General features: G+C 38.2%; 1 protein-coding gene across 1 annotated transcript; it reads right to left on the bottom strand.

Moving 5' to 3' along the window:
• Positions 1–276: 276 nt before the first annotated feature.
• On the bottom strand, positions 277–17,878 carry LOC132896105 (peptidase inhibitor 16-like). Its single transcript, XM_060936822.1, has 7 exons — positions 17,796–17,878; positions 12,410–12,583; positions 9,795–9,940; positions 9,610–9,685; positions 7,464–7,573; positions 5,762–5,853; positions 277–1,123 (listed from the first exon to the last, which is right to left on the bottom strand). The coding sequence occupies exons 2-7, from the start codon at positions 12,563–12,565 to the stop codon at positions 951–953; spliced, it is 753 nt and encodes a 250-aa protein (XP_060792805.1). The 5' UTR covers positions 12,566–12,583; positions 17,796–17,878; the 3' UTR covers positions 277–950.
• Between the last annotated feature and the right edge of the window lie 887 nt (positions 17,879–18,765).

The raw sequence follows: 18,765 nt of genomic DNA on the forward strand, positions 1-18,765 counted from the left end.
TAATCATGGAGGTCATGGGGGAGATTGGGAGTCGTGGGATGAGTACAGGACAGTCTTTATGATTATATCAGCAGCACTTTCAATACCATTCAAAGTACACTGTGAGTAAGCATGTCTAAACTGGCATGTAATCATAAATAAGTCTAGAATTATCTGCAGAAACCTGTGAAATATTGAAACAAGACAAAATATACAGTACCTAGGTGCCTCTCAATATACTAACCCTCAAAACACACAATGAACATGTTGTTGTATAATTTATTATAGTGTTGTTCATAAATAGTACATCCCAATAAATCCAGCCTTTCTTTCATGTGAAAAGATGAAATGACAAGGGGGGAGTGCATACTGATAACAGTTTACATCATTTTAAAATAGTCATAAATTATCAAGTACTAGAAAAACATATGAACATTATTAACTTTCTGTAGCCTGACATTGCCAGTTGATTTATTTGATTGAGTTCTATTTAGGATAATTTTTCAGTTCAGGAAAGACATCATAAGTCAGTGCATTACAGTAAAACATTAATTCCCCCTTGTTTAACTTATAATACAATCTGTGTTTATCTATTATATAATTTGAAGTCAGAGAATAAATATAGTGACCATGTGTGTGCAAGATTTTGAACAAAAGTTTAAAGAGCATTGTGAAATACCCAATGATACCAATTTTAAGTTATAGTATTTAAAGTAAATGTATTTCTAGACATACCTCTAGATACACTTAGATTGTAAGTCAATATTCAACATTTGGGGTGAGTATTTAGTTGTCCAAGTCGCTGACAGTAATAAATCAAGGCAACAGCAGTCCAGGAACTTATGAAGTGCTATTTCTAGCATTACATAATGTACATAAGGTACTTTAATTAAATGTATAAATCAGTTGTCAGTATCCTTGACTTGACCTTGATTTATTATTACTTGGCAAATTTCAGCATGAGATCATGTTCATATCATTCGAAAATAAAAAGCTATCAGACCAGCAAGCATGAGTGTAGCTGCCGAGGGTTTTGTAAATCCTGCTGAACTTCCTGCACTCGTGGTGTTTGCCAAATTTTCCATGGTAGTTAAATTTGCTATCAAGGCAGCTGAAACTCCTGAGGTGAAATTCGTACTGAGATCTGTAGGAAATACACAATGGATTTTAAGATTTTGCTGAAACGTTAAAGCATAATACTTGGTTTATTAGCATTATAATACAACCCCAATTCCAAAAAAAGTTGGGAGACCTTGTAAAAGATCAATAAAAACAGAATGTGAAGATTTGCAAATCATGGAAACCCTATATTTCATTGAAAATAGTACAAAGACAACATATCAAATGTTGAAACTGAGAAACTTTATTGTTTTTTGAAAAATATATGCTCATTTTGCATTTGATGTCAGCAACATGTTTCAGAAAAGCTGGGGTTAATTGGCAACAGGTCAGTAATGTTACTGGGTATAAAAAGAGCGTCCCAGAGAGGTGGAGTCTCTCAGAAGTAAAGATGGGGAGGGCTTCACCACTTTGTGAAAGACTGCATGGGCAAATGGTGCAACAATTTAAGAATAACGTTCCTCAGTGTAAATTTGCAAAGAATTTGGGGATCACATCATCTATGGTATGTAATATCATTAAAAGATTCAGAGAATCTGGAGAAATCTCTGTATGCAAGAGACAAGGCTGAAAACTGACATTGCATGCCTGTGATCTTCAGGCCCTCAGGAGACACTGCATTAAAAGCAGACACGTGTCTATAGTGGAAATCACTGTATGGGTTCAGGAACACTTCAGAAAACCATTGTCTGTGAAAACAGTTCATTACTGCATCCACAAATGCAAGGTAAAACCAGATATAAACAATATCCAGAAACATCGCCACCTTCTCTGCACCCAAGCTCTTTTACGATGGACTGAGGCGAAGTGGAAAATTGTCCCGAGGTCTGATGAATCAAAAGTAGAAATTCTTTTTGGAAATCATGGACACCACGTCCTCCGGGCTAAAGAGGAGAGGGACCGTCTGGCTTGTTATCAGTGCACAGTTCAAAAGCCAGCATCTATGATGGCATGAGGTTGCATTAGTGCGCATGACATGGGTAGCTTATACATCTGGGAAGGCATCATTAATGCTGAATGATATATATACACGTCTCAGAGCAATATGCTGCCATCCAGACAAAATCTTTTTCAGGGAAGGCCTTCCTTCTTTCAGCAAGAAAATGCCAAACTGCTTTCTGCACATATTAAAACTGCATGACTCCATAGTAAAAGAGTCTAGGTGCTAAACTGGTCTGCCTGCAGTCCAGACCTGTCTCCCATTTAAAACATTTGGTGCATTATGAAGCACAAAATACAACAAAGGAGACCCGAACTGTTGAGCAACTGAAATTGTATATCAGGCAAGAATGGGACAACATTTCTCTTTCAAAACTACAGCAGTTGGTCTCCTCAGTTCCCAAACGTTTACAGAGAGCTGTTAAAAGTAGAGGAGATGCAACATAGTGGTAAACATGCCCCTGTCCTAATTTTCTGAAACGTTACTGACATAAAATTCAAAATTAGCATACATTTTTCAAAAAAAACAATAACAATTTTCAGTTTCAACATTTGATATGTTGTCTTTGTACCATTTTCAATGACATATAAGGTTTCCATGATTTGCAAATTATTGCATTCTATTTTTATTTACAGTTTCCACAGCATCCCAACTTTTTTGGAATTGGAGTTGTAAACATTTAGAAAATATTATTAAAAATCCTTAATGTTATTTATGCATGGACGTATTTATGCACCAAATATGCCATGTATTATATGAATATAAAAATCACAGGTTTATATTAATGCACTCATTCAAATATATGTTATCATTTCTGTAGTAGTAATGTGGACTTCTATTGCAGACGCTCAACAGCTTGTCAGGTTACTGTGAAACTATCTGTGAAGGCACAAAAACCATCTGTCCTCAAGACTTTTCCATGTCAGAAAACTCAGTTACAAAGCGCTGACACTGGACATTCATTTTACTGATGTTAACATCTTACAGAAAACTTCACCATATTAATAATCAGACATGGTTTTTATCCATTTAAAGGTGCCATAGAATGGAAAACTGTATTTAATCAAATCAAATCAAGTTTATTTGTATAGCGCTTTTAACAATAAACATTGTCGCAAAGCAGCTTTACAGAATTTGAACGACTTAAAACATGAGCTAATTTTATCCCTAATCTATCCCCAATGAGCAAGCCTGTGGCGACGGTGGCAAGGAAAAACTCCCTCAGACGACATGAGGAAGAAACCTCGAGAGGAACCAGACTCAAAAGGGAACCCATCCTCATTTGGGCAACAACAGACAGCTGACTATAATATTAACAGTTTTTACCTTGGCATAGTTGAACAAGAAAGGTTCATGAAACGGACATACCATGAACCTCAAACGCTGTCTCCTCTTTCAAATACTGTACATATCATGTATATGGGCCAACTCCAAAATCCTGGAGTGTTTCTCAACATTCCAAACTCATCAATATTCAGGCCCCAAAATTTGCCAACGTCAGCCCATGTTGCAGCGGAGGCAATACTACTTCCACTTTTGGCATCAGTGGCTGCCTAGCTAGCCGCTCCATCCTAAATTTCCTTTGTGTTCGATAAATTATGTATGTACACTCACTGGCCACTTTATTAGGAACACCCATACGCCTGCTGTTTTACGCAGTTATCTAATCAGCCGATCCCTTGACAGCAGCACAATGCATAAAATCATGCCGGTACAAATCAAGAGCTTCAGTTAACGTTCACTTCAAACATCAGAATGGAAAAAAATTGTGATCTCTGTGACTTTCACTGTGGTTTGAGCCAGATGGACTGGTTTGAGTATTTCAGAAACTGCTGATCTCCTGGCGTTTTCACACAGAACAGTACTGAGAGTTTACAGAGAATGGTGCGAAAAACAAAAAAACACTCAGTGAGCGACAGTTCTGTGGGTGGAAACGCCTTGTTGATAAGAGAGGTCAGAGGAAAATGGCCAGATTTGATTCAAGCTGCCAGGAAGGATATAGTAACTCATAGCAACTCTTTACAACTACGGTGAGCAGAAAAGCATCTCAGCATGCAATAGCAGAAGACCACATTGGGTTCTACTCCTGCCAGCCAAGAACAGGAATCTTAGAATCAAGAACTAGTTCCTATTAAAGTGGCCGGTGAGTGTATCTATCTATCTATCTATCTATCTATCTATCTATCTATCTATCTATCTATCTATCTATCTATCTATCTATCTATCTATCTATCTATTTATCTGCTGAAACTTCAACAGTTCTGTAGGTATTGTGAAGAACAAAACAATGACAAACTCACTGAGGTATTGTTCACCTGGAACAAAGTGACACCGAGCTCATGGGAGATGCCATGGAGCACTTGTGCAAGTTTGAGACATGGCTTTTGAACAGAATGAGCTCCTATGTATATATTAACACTGCAAAATAATAGTCCAGACTTTGCTTGCATACCCATGGAGAGTTTCTTTGGAAAATTACCAGGGCGTTCACAAGGGTCCTCCCAAAACAAAATTGGCACTGAGCCAGAAAGCTCATGGAAGCTCCTGCAGCGCACTCACATAGCCCTAGTGATACACACCAGCTACAAACCAACCAATCAGAGCAGAGCTCATCAACATATATTAATTAACCCTTGCTAGCGGCTTGCTAGTTGATAAAATGCTCTACGCTTGCATTGCTTTGCGCTGTTTAAATCAATCAAACCATGAAACTGATAAAAGTTTCTCCCGGGTTCCCCATGAAGTTTGAAGGAGCAAAGGATTTTAACAAAAGACAACGAGAAAGGGGGAGGCACGGTGGTGTAGTGGTTAGCGCTGTCGCCTCACAGCAAGAAGGTCCGGGTTCGAGCCCCGTGGCCGACGAGGGCCTTTCTGTGCGGAGTTTGCATGTTCTCCCTGCGTCCGCATGGGTTTCCTCCGGGTGCTCCGGTTTCCCCCACAGTCCAAAGACATGCAGGTTAGGTTAACTGGTGACTCTAAATTGACCGTAGGTGTGAATGTGAGTGTGAATGGTTGTCTGTGTCTATGTGTCAGCCCTGTGATGACCTGGCGACTTGTCCAGGGTGTACCCCGCCTTTCGCCCATAGTCAGCTGGGATAGGCTCCAGCTTGCCTGCGACCCTGTAGAAGGATAAAGCGGCTAGAGATAATGAGATGAGACAATGAGAAAGGTGGCTCTTGAACCTGTCACTGCACTGGAAGGAAACCGGGTTGAAGAACGCTCCAGTTTGCAGTGATCACTTCGTGAAAGGTTTGTAAATTCCTCTGATTTATTTAGTTTGGATTCACACAACTTTTCTCGCCATTTTCCATTATTTCGTGATGTTTTGAAGTTCAGGAGATGCTTAAGTTCTCAGATGTGTTTTTGTTTACTGTTTGATGTGTGTGTGTGTGTGTGGGGGGGGGGGTTTCAGGGTTTTTTTTTTTTCATTCTAGGTCCAAATCATAGCGTTATAAATGGGCATGTAAAACTGCATCTGGGTATTTTTCACCATGATCAAAGTCACATGCCTTCTATTTAGGCATCAGAGAACAATTTAAAATAGTAAATAAATGCATTCTATGGCACCTTTAAGGTGAGTGTCCACCATACAAGTCCGTGTCTGTGTTGTTACTACAGAAATTAAATTGTGTTTGAACAAACCCAATATTATCAACATCAGGGCCGCAAACAGAATGTCACTGTATGTGGTGTAAAGAAAGCATTTACAGATTGTGACCTTACCACAGGTATTGTCCACACATCCTTTTGTCCCATTTGGACATGAGAAGCATGCTGGTCCTTCCTGATATGGTGATTGTCTCAAAATATTACCTCTGTAGAGCATATTACATTGGTTTTTTTTTATTGGGAATTAGTACCTTTCGTATGCTAATACATTGTAAAACAATATGAACGAAATAAGCAAATGAAAGTATTCTTCTTCTATAGCGTAGTTAATGAAAAAAGTGATACAGAATGGTGACAAATGAAAGGTATTGCTGTGGTGGGGGGACATTTATTTTTGCTAACGTTTTGCTTCAACTTTTCTTGTTCTCTTAGAGAGAATCATCACTGCAAATCAATCCACAGTTCTTTTGACCGATCACTTTTATCCTAAGATGAAACATTTGTATCAAGATGGGTGTGGTCTCAAGAATGACTCCACCCCCATGTACAGAACTCAATAGATGGGTCGCATCCAACATTACATCCACCTCATTAGATTTGCAAAACATGAAGTGGTGGTCAGCTAAGCTCACTGTTCACAAAGTGTTATCATCGCAGAGGCACCTTGCTAGTCGATAAAATGCTCTATGCTTGCATTGCTTTGCGCTGCTTGAATCGATCAAACCATGAAACTGGTAAAAGTCCAGGAGACGTTTAAGTTCTCAGATGTGTTTTTGTTTACTGTTTGATCGTGGTCACCATATTGTAATCTAACCCGTATATTTTCACTTTACTTATCAGGATGTCCAAGCAATCTTGACAAGGACGATGATGGAAACTGGGCTCCTACACTGAACTAGATAGATTAGATAATCAAGACGATAGACTAAACACAAAAGCAGAGCTCACGAGTTAACAGCACGAAACTGCTTCCCCGGCCATGCATTTACAGTGAGCTGTGATAACTTCTCCGTCCCGATTCACCAATACCTAGGTCTTTAAAGGTGTTTCTGTGGATCTTTGTGAATGATTTAGCTGGAAGAGAAGAGCAGGGAGGATTGAGAATTGAGTGGCTGTGGTTTGTTTACACCCAATACTAAAACTTGTAGCGTCCTAACAAACATCACAAAGACGCGTACAAAGAGCCCAAAAATGCCTAATTACCCGGGCATAAACAATACAGGATTTTTATCTTGTAGTGTCCTGATCTCAAGATCTTTAACCCAGCCACATATAAAAAGTTGTGCACCTCCATGCTCTTTCAGGTTTTCATCTGTGTGTCCATGTAGAATGATGTCTGCAGCACCAGGTAGTGTGAGATGTCGGGGAACTCAACAGATGCATCATTTTCCAGCTCATAGGAAAAATCATTCTTTGTTAGCATGTAAGGATCTATCCCATCGCAAAGAGCAACTTTCTGAAGGTATCTTGACCGTGCATTGGCCTCTAAACTGCAAAAATAGTCAGAGATGGTTTCACTAGTTCTTCGCATAATGACAGCCAAATCGATTTATCTGACCACCACTTCATTCACCAGAAATAAACTCACAAGCAAAAGCCATGGGACTGAATACAACCTATAAATGATTTGAAACCGTTCCAGAGACATGTACAATCGCTGCCAGGATGTTCTGGAGGCTCAAGGTGGCCTGACGCACTTTATGACTAACACGCTTTATGTTGGTTTTTCCTTTAATTTGTCATCCATTTGATATTCTGATACGTTAAGAAAATCCAACAAGGAAGATCAACGCTGCATAATTACACAAAGACTTACGGAGGGAAATAGTTGCAGACCAGGATTGTGGCATTTTGAACTTTAAAGTTAGGAACATCAGGGCAAAAGTGAGCAGCACAGCCGACGAAGGTGGTGTTTGCCCACACAATCTGAAACAATCAGACACAGCTTCAGTAATCAAAGAACAGTAGAAGTGTGTAGTTAAGATAAATATGGTAAAAAAATTCACACATTTTTAAAATATAAAGAATTGTGTTGAGTTGTATGAATTTAGTAAAGCAATGGAAATGTTTTTTGGGGGGAGGGGGTGATTTTGTGACAGATATTGAAATTCCTGATTTATGTACTTAGCTATCAATTACAGTATTTTCTTTTTTCTTTTTTTAATATAACTTTTAAAAGTGAAAGTGCGGATCAAGAGTGCGATCATTTTAGGTCAACATGCTGTTGAGAAAGTATTTTATTCCAGTTTTTTTTTCTCAGTCGCTTTGGTGCATTTCTCAGATCAGAATTGAAATTCTCAAAACTGCTTGTTCAAGCTCCACATCATCTAGTCAATGGTGCACATCATAAAAGCACTTTCTCATTATCTTGAACAAACAGCAAATGCTTTGGTACATCAACGCAACTCATTGTGTACAATCATCTGCTGTTTTTACATTATCAGTTGCTCATGTCATGTCGGTCAAAATGCTTTATGCTGGTTCTCTGTTGAATACCCTCTCTGTTCCTATCCTCCAAATCATCAAGGCATTATTTCATTGCTTGAGTCACTGCATGCAAAAGTGTTGATGTGGTTGTCATCATCTGTCAATTGTATTTTATACATTTCTATTGCATTTTTTGGTAAATATGTGTCTGAAATTGATGACTCCGTCTCATGTGAATCTTAACTTTGACTTATGAGGGGGAATGTGTGAAGCATCAGATCAACCACAATAGCTCAAAGGTGAATCCCATGAAACTTCAACTAGCAGGCATACCGGTATACACCAATCAGCCATAACATTCTGACCACTGACAGATGAAGTGAATAACATTGATTATCTCATTACAATGGCACCTGTCAAGGGGTGGGATATATTAGGCAGCAAGAGAACAGTCAATTCTTGAAGTTGATGTGTTGGAAGCAGGAAAAATGGGCAAGTGTAAGGATCTGAGCGACTTTGACAAGGGCCAAATTGTGATGGCTAGATGACTGGGTCTGAGCATCTCCAAAATGGCACATCTTGTGGGGTGTTCCTGGTATGCAGTGGTTAGTACCGAACAAAAGTGGTCCAAGGAAGGACAACCGATGAACCAGCGACAGGGTCATGGGTGATGAAGGCTCACTGGTTCGCATAGGGCACGAAGGCTAGCCCATATGGTCCAATCCCACGGAAAAGCTACTGGAGCACAAACTGCTGAAAAAGTTCGTGCTGACACCTTTCTGTTTTAGCCAGTGTTAACTTTTTCAGCAGTCAAAGCCGCTCAGGTCCTTACACTTGCCTATTTTTCCTGCTTCCAACACATCAAATTCAAGAACTGACTGCTGTCTTGCTGCCTAATATATGCCACACACTGTTTCAAGAAACACACTGGTGTACAAGCATTAATGATTTGAGAAATGCACCAAAGCGACTGAGAAAAACTGTAATACTTAAAAAGAAAAAAGCTTCACTAGGGACATCTGATCAACAAAATCTAACGAAGCTCTTTAGATATATAATTTAATTATATTTCAAAAACAATATAATTCATGTGATCACATGAAAATAAAGTCATTATGTGGGGGAAAAATGTGTGCACATGAAGCAGATGGAAAAAAAAATTATACTGTATGAAAAAATCACATGATAATCATGAAAAAAATCCTGTGATAATACATTAATCGTGAAATAAAATTGCATGCGAAAATTTTTACAAAAACATATTCAGTGTATGTGAGGTATTAATCTATGAAAAATAAATAAAGCTCATTCAAAAATGTTGAAAAATGTGAAAAAAAAAATCATGTGTAAATGAATAGTGGAAAAAAAAACCCACAACAAATGAATCATGAAAAATATCACACAGGAAAAGAAATGAATCATCCCATATAGGACAACAAAGGAATTGTGAAAGTGATCGTTTTTAATATGATCCAATCACATGTGGAAGTAAATCAGTAATGATGGTATGATCTGCTTTTCTCCTTCTATCTCACCTGAGTGTAGTGTCCACACAGTTTCCCTTCAGTACAGCTGTTGTTGTTAAAGTGATAATTCTGACGCTCATTAAACCTGGTGAAGAAGAACAAAGACACTCACAGAAGATCCACAACACACTGGAGCAACATTCATTTGTTTTTAGCAAGTCTGTGTTGAGTCATGATTAAAGCTTTATCCATACCATATTGTCATTGGTTGTGTGATGATTAGGGGTCCGAGTGTCATGAAGAGGCTTTCCCCAAGGGTGCCATTGACTTTAGAGTTGTGCTCCCATGTACACTGAGTAGAGTAATTCGCAGCCACCTGAGCTATCGTGTTATCCCAAAGCTGCAAAAACACAACCCAAGGTTCAAGCATGTGTAGATGTCTTTACTATAAATGCAGAATATTGCACTGAGGTATCAGAGTTCCCCTAAAAATCAACAAACATAAGAGTTTCGTTCCCATCCTAATTATTTTTAACACACACACAAAAAAAACATTGTGTTATCTTAATGTGTTTGTGTCTGAAACGCTGAATAAAACACTTTGGAGTATACTATTACAGGGAAATAATCAACAGTGTGGTGTAAGCAAATGGTGTTATTACCAAGTGTTTTATTCCTCTTATACCACAGCAACTTATCAACGATTACAGTACGAGTTAGTTCCTGTCCTCGCTTACAGTATACACGACTCGGCTTGCTATTTTCTCTCTCTTTAGGTCTCATTTACAAAACACTGTAGTCCTCGGTTCTGAACAGCAGATTTTTTTCTCATCTCATCTCATTATCTCTAGCCGCTTTATCCTGTTCTACAGGGTCGCAGGCAAGTTAGCCTATCCCAGCTGACTACGGGCGACGGTGGTGTAGTGGTTAGCGCTGTCGCCTCATAGCAAGAAGGTCTGGGTTCGAGCCCTGTAGCCGGCGAGGGCCTTTCTGTGCAGGGTTTGCATGTTCTCCCCATGTTTGCGTGGGTTTCCCCCAAAGACATTCTGATTTTTTAAAAAAAATGTATTTAAGAACAACACATTGTACGTTTTATCCATTTATAGTTGCATTTAATGTTATGAAACGTCTGTGAAATAATTTGGTAAATGTGATATTTCAGTTTGCTTGTTTTTTTTCAGATGTAAAACATGTAAAACCATTGTTTATGGTTTTTTATTAAAATTATTGAAAAATAAATAATTTTAATCCATTTTAGAGTAACACTGTAATGTTAGAAAATCAGGAGAAAGTGAAGGAAACTGAACGCTTTCTGAATTCAGTGTTTGGAGTAAGAATGTTATAATTTAACACCGATAACAATCGCATTAAAATTCATTTATGTGTGGAAAATGTGCACATTGTTTATTTATGTGTTTGTTTTGTGTCTCAGTATGTAATTGTATTTATTTATTTCTGTCTGTCTTTATTTGATGATAAGAAAATAACGGACTAAAAATGGAGTCAAATATTTATTTATTTATTTATTGTTAAACTCAGTTGTAGTAAATGTGAAAAACATTGCTAGGTTGTTATCAAGAGGTAACCGGTATATGTATAATGGTTTCATTTTTCATGAAAAGCGTGTATTCGATTTGTTAATTTTTGAGCTACGAAACATGGAACTCACACCTCCCTCATGTCCGTGACTCTTGGCAAGTTTCTGTATAAATTATTGCTGAATAAGCAGAATTCAATCTTTCCGCTAAACTTCTGCACTGAATCTCACCCCAAAAAAACAAACCAGACAGGATGACCACATGGTGTTTACACGCACACACACACACACACACACACACACACACACACACACACACACACACACACACACACACACACACACAGAGTTTGCAGTTTGCGACCACTTACTTTTCCACATTCATGACACTGAAGCGTAAAAAATGGATCACTGATTTTTATAATGTTTGCATGACTTTTTATACCGATTTCTGTGTCAGCAATCTGCATGCTTTTTTTTTCTGCATGGAAGCATCATCAAAGGTGCAGTTCTGATGATACAGGTTAGAGGCAACAGTGGTCAAAGTTCTAAGTCCTTCCTGTGCCAGGATCTGGTCTTTCCAGGCAGTCTCCCATCCCAGTACTAACCAGGCCCTTATGGCGCATCAGGTGGCGCTGATGTCCATTTCTATAGCCCTCGGCTTCTCGTCTATTACATAGCTGGGGTTACAGTGGGGGCTGGTCCTCTGGTAACCATAAGAGTTTGACTCCCTACTCACATCTGTTTCATGGCGCCTCGCCAGATAGCAGTAGGTACCATTTGTATGATGGTCTTTGGTATGATCTGACCACAAGTAGAACTCACAATCTCCCGGTCGAGAGGCAGACATGCTAACCACTAGGCCAATTTGTGGTGCAACAGTGGTCATGATACAATTTTCCCAAGCAACAAAAACACTAATCACGTATGCTTCACTGTGCCAGTGGTTTAAAGGTGTAATCATGGCTGTCCATTTGGGCAGAAGTTAACTGTTTTGCAATTCAAGTTTGTTCCATCCAAACTAGGAGAAATGCTACCTAAGGTAGGACACAAATTCTAGTACCAATAAGGAAGTGACTGGCAGGTGACTGTACACACCTACTTGTCCTAATTGTTTTGTTGGTGGGCCATATCATTGGAAAATGTAAGAAATAAGAAGTTCATTATCTATTACAAAACATTTAACTCTTTAAATAAAAGAACCAAACAATAATTCACGTATTGTTTCACAGTAAGTCCTGGTGATACCACATTTTACTTAAATCTACCATACACCAAACTGCAAAACATTCCCTCAGTGGACATGTTGGTGCAAGTATCCTTAGTACTCACCATGTGTTGCATATTAGCAGCTTGGGGAGTGACCATGGAGCGGTACTGGTTGTGCAAATCCAAAATCTGGGTCTTCTCCTCATCAGTGAGCAGGCCAGACGTTAAAGACAGGACAAGCCAGAATTGGGTGTAGTACAGAGCTGTTTTCCAAGTCATCCTGGAGTACCAGGGATGCTGGGAGAAAAACAGATTACCTCAAAATGTTAACATCTGTGGTTAGCACGTGTAGAAAAGTCTACTTGTTTTGAGACTGAAGAAACATTTCTGAATTGCTTTTGGATCTTCTCGGTACTGCTGACTGTAACTGATACCCTGATACATATATTCAACCTTCATGGGGTTAGGTTACATATTTTCTTCACAAGCTAGCTCAAACATATACCTATGTATGCCTTTCTGGGTGCATTCCCATGGGGAATGGGGAAAATGCTGCCTCAGGAGGATGTCTAACAAGACAGTGAGGCATCAAAGGCCATTCAAAACTGATCGTTTCTCATTTCCTGTGAGGATTGTTTTTTTTTTTTACATTTTTTAAACACAAAGAGCATTTAGTGCATCTGGTGGAGTGTGAAAACTGTTTTTGAACACAGCCCATAAAACTTATGCCTGGTCTTGGGTTCATGTCCTGCATGATGACATGCCATGTATCCAAAAAGCACTGTATTGCCACTTACCTGTTGGTACCACAAGAGAAAAAAGCAAACAGATGAACCTAGTGCCTACCAACTTGCATGCTTAAAGGAATTACAATCAATCAATTACAAAGAATGATTTCTTTTATTTTAATGCAAATCTGTAATTACAGTATTAGCCACACCCCCAAACAAGTCCAGACCCTGTCCTACCGTAGGTGCAGAACAAATGTGAAAACCACCATACTTAATATGTGACCTCTAGTTAATTATTTGGTGGAAAAAGTCTTTGTGAATTTGCCTACAGAGACTCAGGCTGATGGTGTATCAATATCGCAGCTCCAGTGACTCTAGTATGTCTTTATTGTGTCATTCCAAGATTGACAAAGTTTACTATTTAACAGTCGTCTGTATGCTTAGGTTCCTGTGGTCACAATTGTGAAAATCTACTGACATCTTTGACTCAGTCTTTTTACAATACCTTTGTTACCAGAATTTAAGCACTGCTTGAGAAATGTAGATTGAGAAATTGAACCCCTGACCTTGATATTTGCCTTCTCGCATTTCAGTCATATGATTTTTCTGTTAAATGTTTAGGACCAAATTTCTGGCTTGGCTGCACAGTGCGAACGTAACAAGTCATGAAAGATTACTAAAATTACTCAGTACTTTTATGGTAATACTTCAAGAAAGTTGATAAAATGGACTGTGAGTGTTACAAACATCCCCCAAATTGCTGATTCCACTTAAATTGGCAGAACCCCCCCCAGCAAATTTCTTCTTCACATCTTCAAATCACGGGGGAGAGACATAACTCTGTCATTATGTGAATGGTAAGTGGATATCAGTTATTATACTAACTTGGCTAATGTTCGCAATGCTTGCTGCTGAGATAGTCTCACCGTTTGTCCCATAATATAGCTAGCTAGCTAACACAGAGTATGGTAATTATTTTCAGTTCTTTTTTTTAATCTCTAGTTATGTTTACATTGTGCAGCAAAGCTGGTCCCACAAAATGGTGATCGCAACAGAAAATTACTCACTATTTATCTCTTAATGTGGTTAGCTAGCTAACATAGACAGCTACGAGGTAGCATGAAAGCTGCTTGTTAAAAATGTAAGTGTATAACAACAGTGGATTATGAGTATAAATGAAAATGATGCACAGAAACACAAATGCAATAATATTGAAGCAGTCTGTCCACTATTTGTTCCTCAAAATAGCAGCAACGTCACATGAAATGCAAAGCCATTCATCTATGGCTACACCTTATTCCAAAATAGCCATCATTATATTATTTTCCAGGTTCAGTCACTCAGTACACTTATCTACACCTATGTTAAACCAGTCCAGTTGAAAGGTCTATTTTCAAGAAAGGTCTAGAGTACAATTCTTCAAACTGCACAAGGAACTAAAGTCTGTGGGAGGAATCAAGAGGCATGCAAGGAACTCCATGCATGTCCTCTCCCATGGAAACTTCTGATAATATCGTTCAATCAACCCTTCAAAAAATAACCAGCATTCAATTAGCATTGCAGACTGATTGTCGGCACACTATAACTCATGCACGTGAACTGGTCTGACTTGAACGCTTAATAATATAGCTATTACACCTAGGAGTGGCCATAAAATAAACACACAAAGGCATGTATGTGCTAAAAAAGAATGGATTAGAGAACACTGTACAAAGTAATTAATAAGGAATTGGGCTAAGCAAGTCATCTCATAGGTTAGAGATTGTGGAAAAATAACAGATTTGTGTAAAGCTTTTTTAAGAAAAGCAAGTGTAAATGAAAATGAAAGGATGAGATGGATGTAGTGTAGAATGTTCTGGATCATATAGAGTTTATAAAAGCACTGAAATATGCACTTCCACGTCTAAAAAAAAGGGCTGATTAACGTTGAAATACAGCTTTGAACTCTTAAGAGAAGTTCAAGTCAAAGTATAAATTAGCTGCACATATGAAAGCTCCACTACCAGAACAATTCATTCATCCATCCATCCATCCATCCATCCATCCATCCATAACTGTTTATTCTGTGCAGGATCATGAGCAAACTGGAGCCTATCCCAGCTGACTACATATGGGTGAGAGATGATCACAGATCATACACTCAGAGGCAAACAACCATTCACACCTACAGTCAATTTAGAGCCACCAATTACCCTAACTTGCATGTCTTTGGACTGTGGGGGAAACCCGAGCGCCCAGAGGAAACCCACATAGACACGGGGAGAACATGCAAACTCCACACAGAAAGGCCCCTGTCAGCCATTGGACTCAAACCCAGAACCTTCTTGCTGTGAGGTGACAGCGCTAACCACTACACCACCATGCCGCCCAGAACAATTCATAATTGTAGAGTTCACAGAAAATCAAATAAAAAAAGATTCAAATTCAAATCACTCACTGATTTTTGAGAGAACATTCATTGAGGCTAAGTAACAACAGCTTTTATTCATAATCTATCACGTTAGCTAACATACTCATAACCAAGAATGATTGTTAATAGGTAGCTGTCACAAAACAAACTGTGGTGATTAATATATCGTGTATGTGGCAGCAGATCGATTAGAGTGATGGGTATTAGCTCTTATTCTCACTGTCATATCTGTTAATGTTTAGATTTGTTAGGAATATAGGGATTTAGATTAAACCTGTTTGATGATAAAAGTTTATAAAAAGTAAAAAAAAAAGCTCAAGTAAAATGCAAAAAAGTTTTTTTGTTTTTTTTCCCACCTCTGGTCATAGAAATGCATGCTGTATGGTATAATAATGCGTCTACTCACAAGCATCTGAATAATCTGAATAGTCTCAGGTTCCAGAGGTTATCAGGTTATTTGTGTGGTCATGTATCATGTAAACAGGATAGACTTTTGTCAGATTTTAATTGGGGATTTTAACATGCTATTCCACTCGTCTATGGTTAATCAAATATAATGACATAAATTGTCATAAAAATCAAAGCAATATAAATACATAATTAAACCTATGTAATTAAATATAATTATATAAAAATAAATGCAATAACGACAGAGTAATGGGGAAGAATACACCAAAAAAGAAATACATGATGGATAAAATGTGTATTCTGTACATTAATGAAATGATGTAGAATTTATCAGTGCTGATCTAGCTATGGCGGCACAGTGGTGTAGTGGTTAGCACTGTCGGTTCACAGCAAGAAGGTTCTGGGTTCAAGCCCAGTGGCCGACGGGGGTCTTTCTGTGTGGAGTTTGCATGTTCTCCCTGTGTCCACATGGGTTTCCTCCAGGTGCTCTGGTTTCCCCCACAGTCCAAAGACATGCAGGTTAGGTTAACTGAATTGTCCATGTGTGAATGATTGAGAGGAGAAAACCTCTATAATAATCCAGTAGAAGGCAACGGGAAACTACTACTGTAATTCTTCCCTAGAGACTTTGATGGCTGAAACCGTCAGAGTGGCCACGCCACTGCAGTGATATGCCAAATAGAGAGAGAAAGAAAGATCTATATATGGTAAAATTCCAAAAGATTGATTAAAAATGTCAAACATGATGTGAAAACTACAAAAATAAACATAAATAGGGGAAAAGGTCAAAAATGAGGGGGTGAAGTTGGAAAAAATGAGGAAAATGTCATCAAAAACAAAAGTGAAAAATGGAGAAAAGCCCAAAATGACGACAAAATGGCAGAATGAACAGCAAATAAACAAAAATAAATAGCAAAAATGGCAAAACAAAAAGACATAAAGTCTACATTCGAACAAAATTGAGTTTTTCTGCCTATAACATGCTTCAACATCCCAACTTTACAAAACCACTAATACGTGTCATCAAAACAATATGCAAATGTTTTATTTCCTTGATACTCTAGGCTTTTGTTCTGCAAAGACCATACTAGAAAAATAAAGAACAATTTTAACAAACATGTCTGTAAAAAAAGATGTTTTAATGTTTCAGTTGTTAACTTGTTAGCTAAACATGCTTTCCTAATGGTGTGGCTACCACTCTTCTATCACATTTTTTGGATGTGTGCCATATTTAAAACAGATATAAGACAAATTATTGGTGTGAATACCACCCGTCCAATGAAACTATGCACACACTCTGTGACTTACACTGTAGAGATAACTGTGGAAAAAAACATAATTAACAACAGCAACAAAACCATAAACTTGGCCAACAGAATAAAACTCAGAATTAATCAGTAGTTAATTCTGAACAGAGATCAGTCAAGCAAAGTTCGATGATCAGGCTTGTGTGATTGATATTTACTGCAGGAGATGAGACTCGAGAGCCTGATCTGTAGACAACACTCATGATCAGAGTGAATACTAGTTTTCCATCATACAAAATTTCATTTATTACACATACTGCATTCAAATTGAATTGATAGTTGTTTTTAGATGACCTGTTGGTGTCAACACCAGCAGTGAAAATGGTGTAGAATCAATATGATTTTCTCTTTTGTTGAAAATGCTACACCTTTATGTGTGATTGAGATACGCACAAAAGAGAATCATATTTCAGTTCAAGAAAGCGTCAGAAGTTCATATCACAGATGTTATAAATGTTCCTCATGAACATGTTCCTCGGACTGGATTTGGGCTCCTCTGATGTAGATCATAAAAATTAAACCTTAAAGCTCTTCTTGGCTAAAACACAATACTGCAAGTAGTCCATTTGTAGTCCACAAATACATTCTTGCAAATACACATTCACATACTAAATTCATTAATATGGTAGATGGATTCATCCAAAGTGACTTACATGATACAGGACCTGATCCAAGCACAGAAGTGAGCAGTCGAGTGTAAAGACGTTGCCTAATTTCCAGCAGTGGCTCTCTGTCAGTCCTATTGTTGTCTTAGAATCTTAACCACTGTTTCAAAACAGCTTTGTTATTAATAAATTGACATGACTGAGAAAAGAATGAGGCCCGCCTTGATTATTGGGTGTGGTCTAAGTCAGAACACAAATAATCATAATTATCCAGGAGACAGGAAAGTCAAGATGGGTGTGTGCAGATCAGCAGGTGAGGCAGCCAGGTTAGACCTGTGACTTTATTGGGATGCTAAAATGCTAATCCATAATGAATAAATGTGGCTCCTGCTATCTGTGTGTGGCCTGAATAGGGTCCAAATCGGACATAAAAGGCACACACCTAAGCAACAGGAGTTTGTAGTGTAACCAAGAATAGGAATCTGAAGCTGTTTTAGGTACAACCCCGATTCCAAAAAAGTTGGGACAAAGTACAAATTGTAAATAAAAACGGAATGCAATAATTTACAAATCTCAAAAACTGATATTGTATTCACAATAGAACACAGACAACATATCAAATGTCGAAAGTAGGACATTTTGAAATTTCATGCCAAATATTGTCTCATTTGAAATTTCATGACAGCAACACATCTCAGAAAAGTTGGGACAGGGGCAATAAGAGGCTGGAAAAGTTAAAGGTACAAAAAAGGAACAGCTGGAGGACTAAATTGCAACTCATTAGGTCAATTGGCAATAGGTCATTAACATGACTGGGTAGAAAAAGAGCATCTTGGAGTGGCAGCGGCTCGCAGAAGTAAAGATGGGAAGAGGATCACCAATCCCCCTAATTCTGCGCCGACAAATAGTGGAGCAATATCAGAAAGGAGTTGACAGTGTAAAACTGCAAAAAGTTTGAATATATCATCATCTACAGTGCATAATATCATCAAAAGATTCAGAGAATCTGGAAGAATCT

This window comes from Neoarius graeffei, chromosome 13 (genome assembly GCF_027579695.1).
Source record: "Neoarius graeffei isolate fNeoGra1 chromosome 13, fNeoGra1.pri, whole genome shotgun sequence".
Lineage (NCBI taxonomy): Eukaryota > Metazoa > Chordata > Actinopteri > Siluriformes > Ariidae > Neoarius > Neoarius graeffei.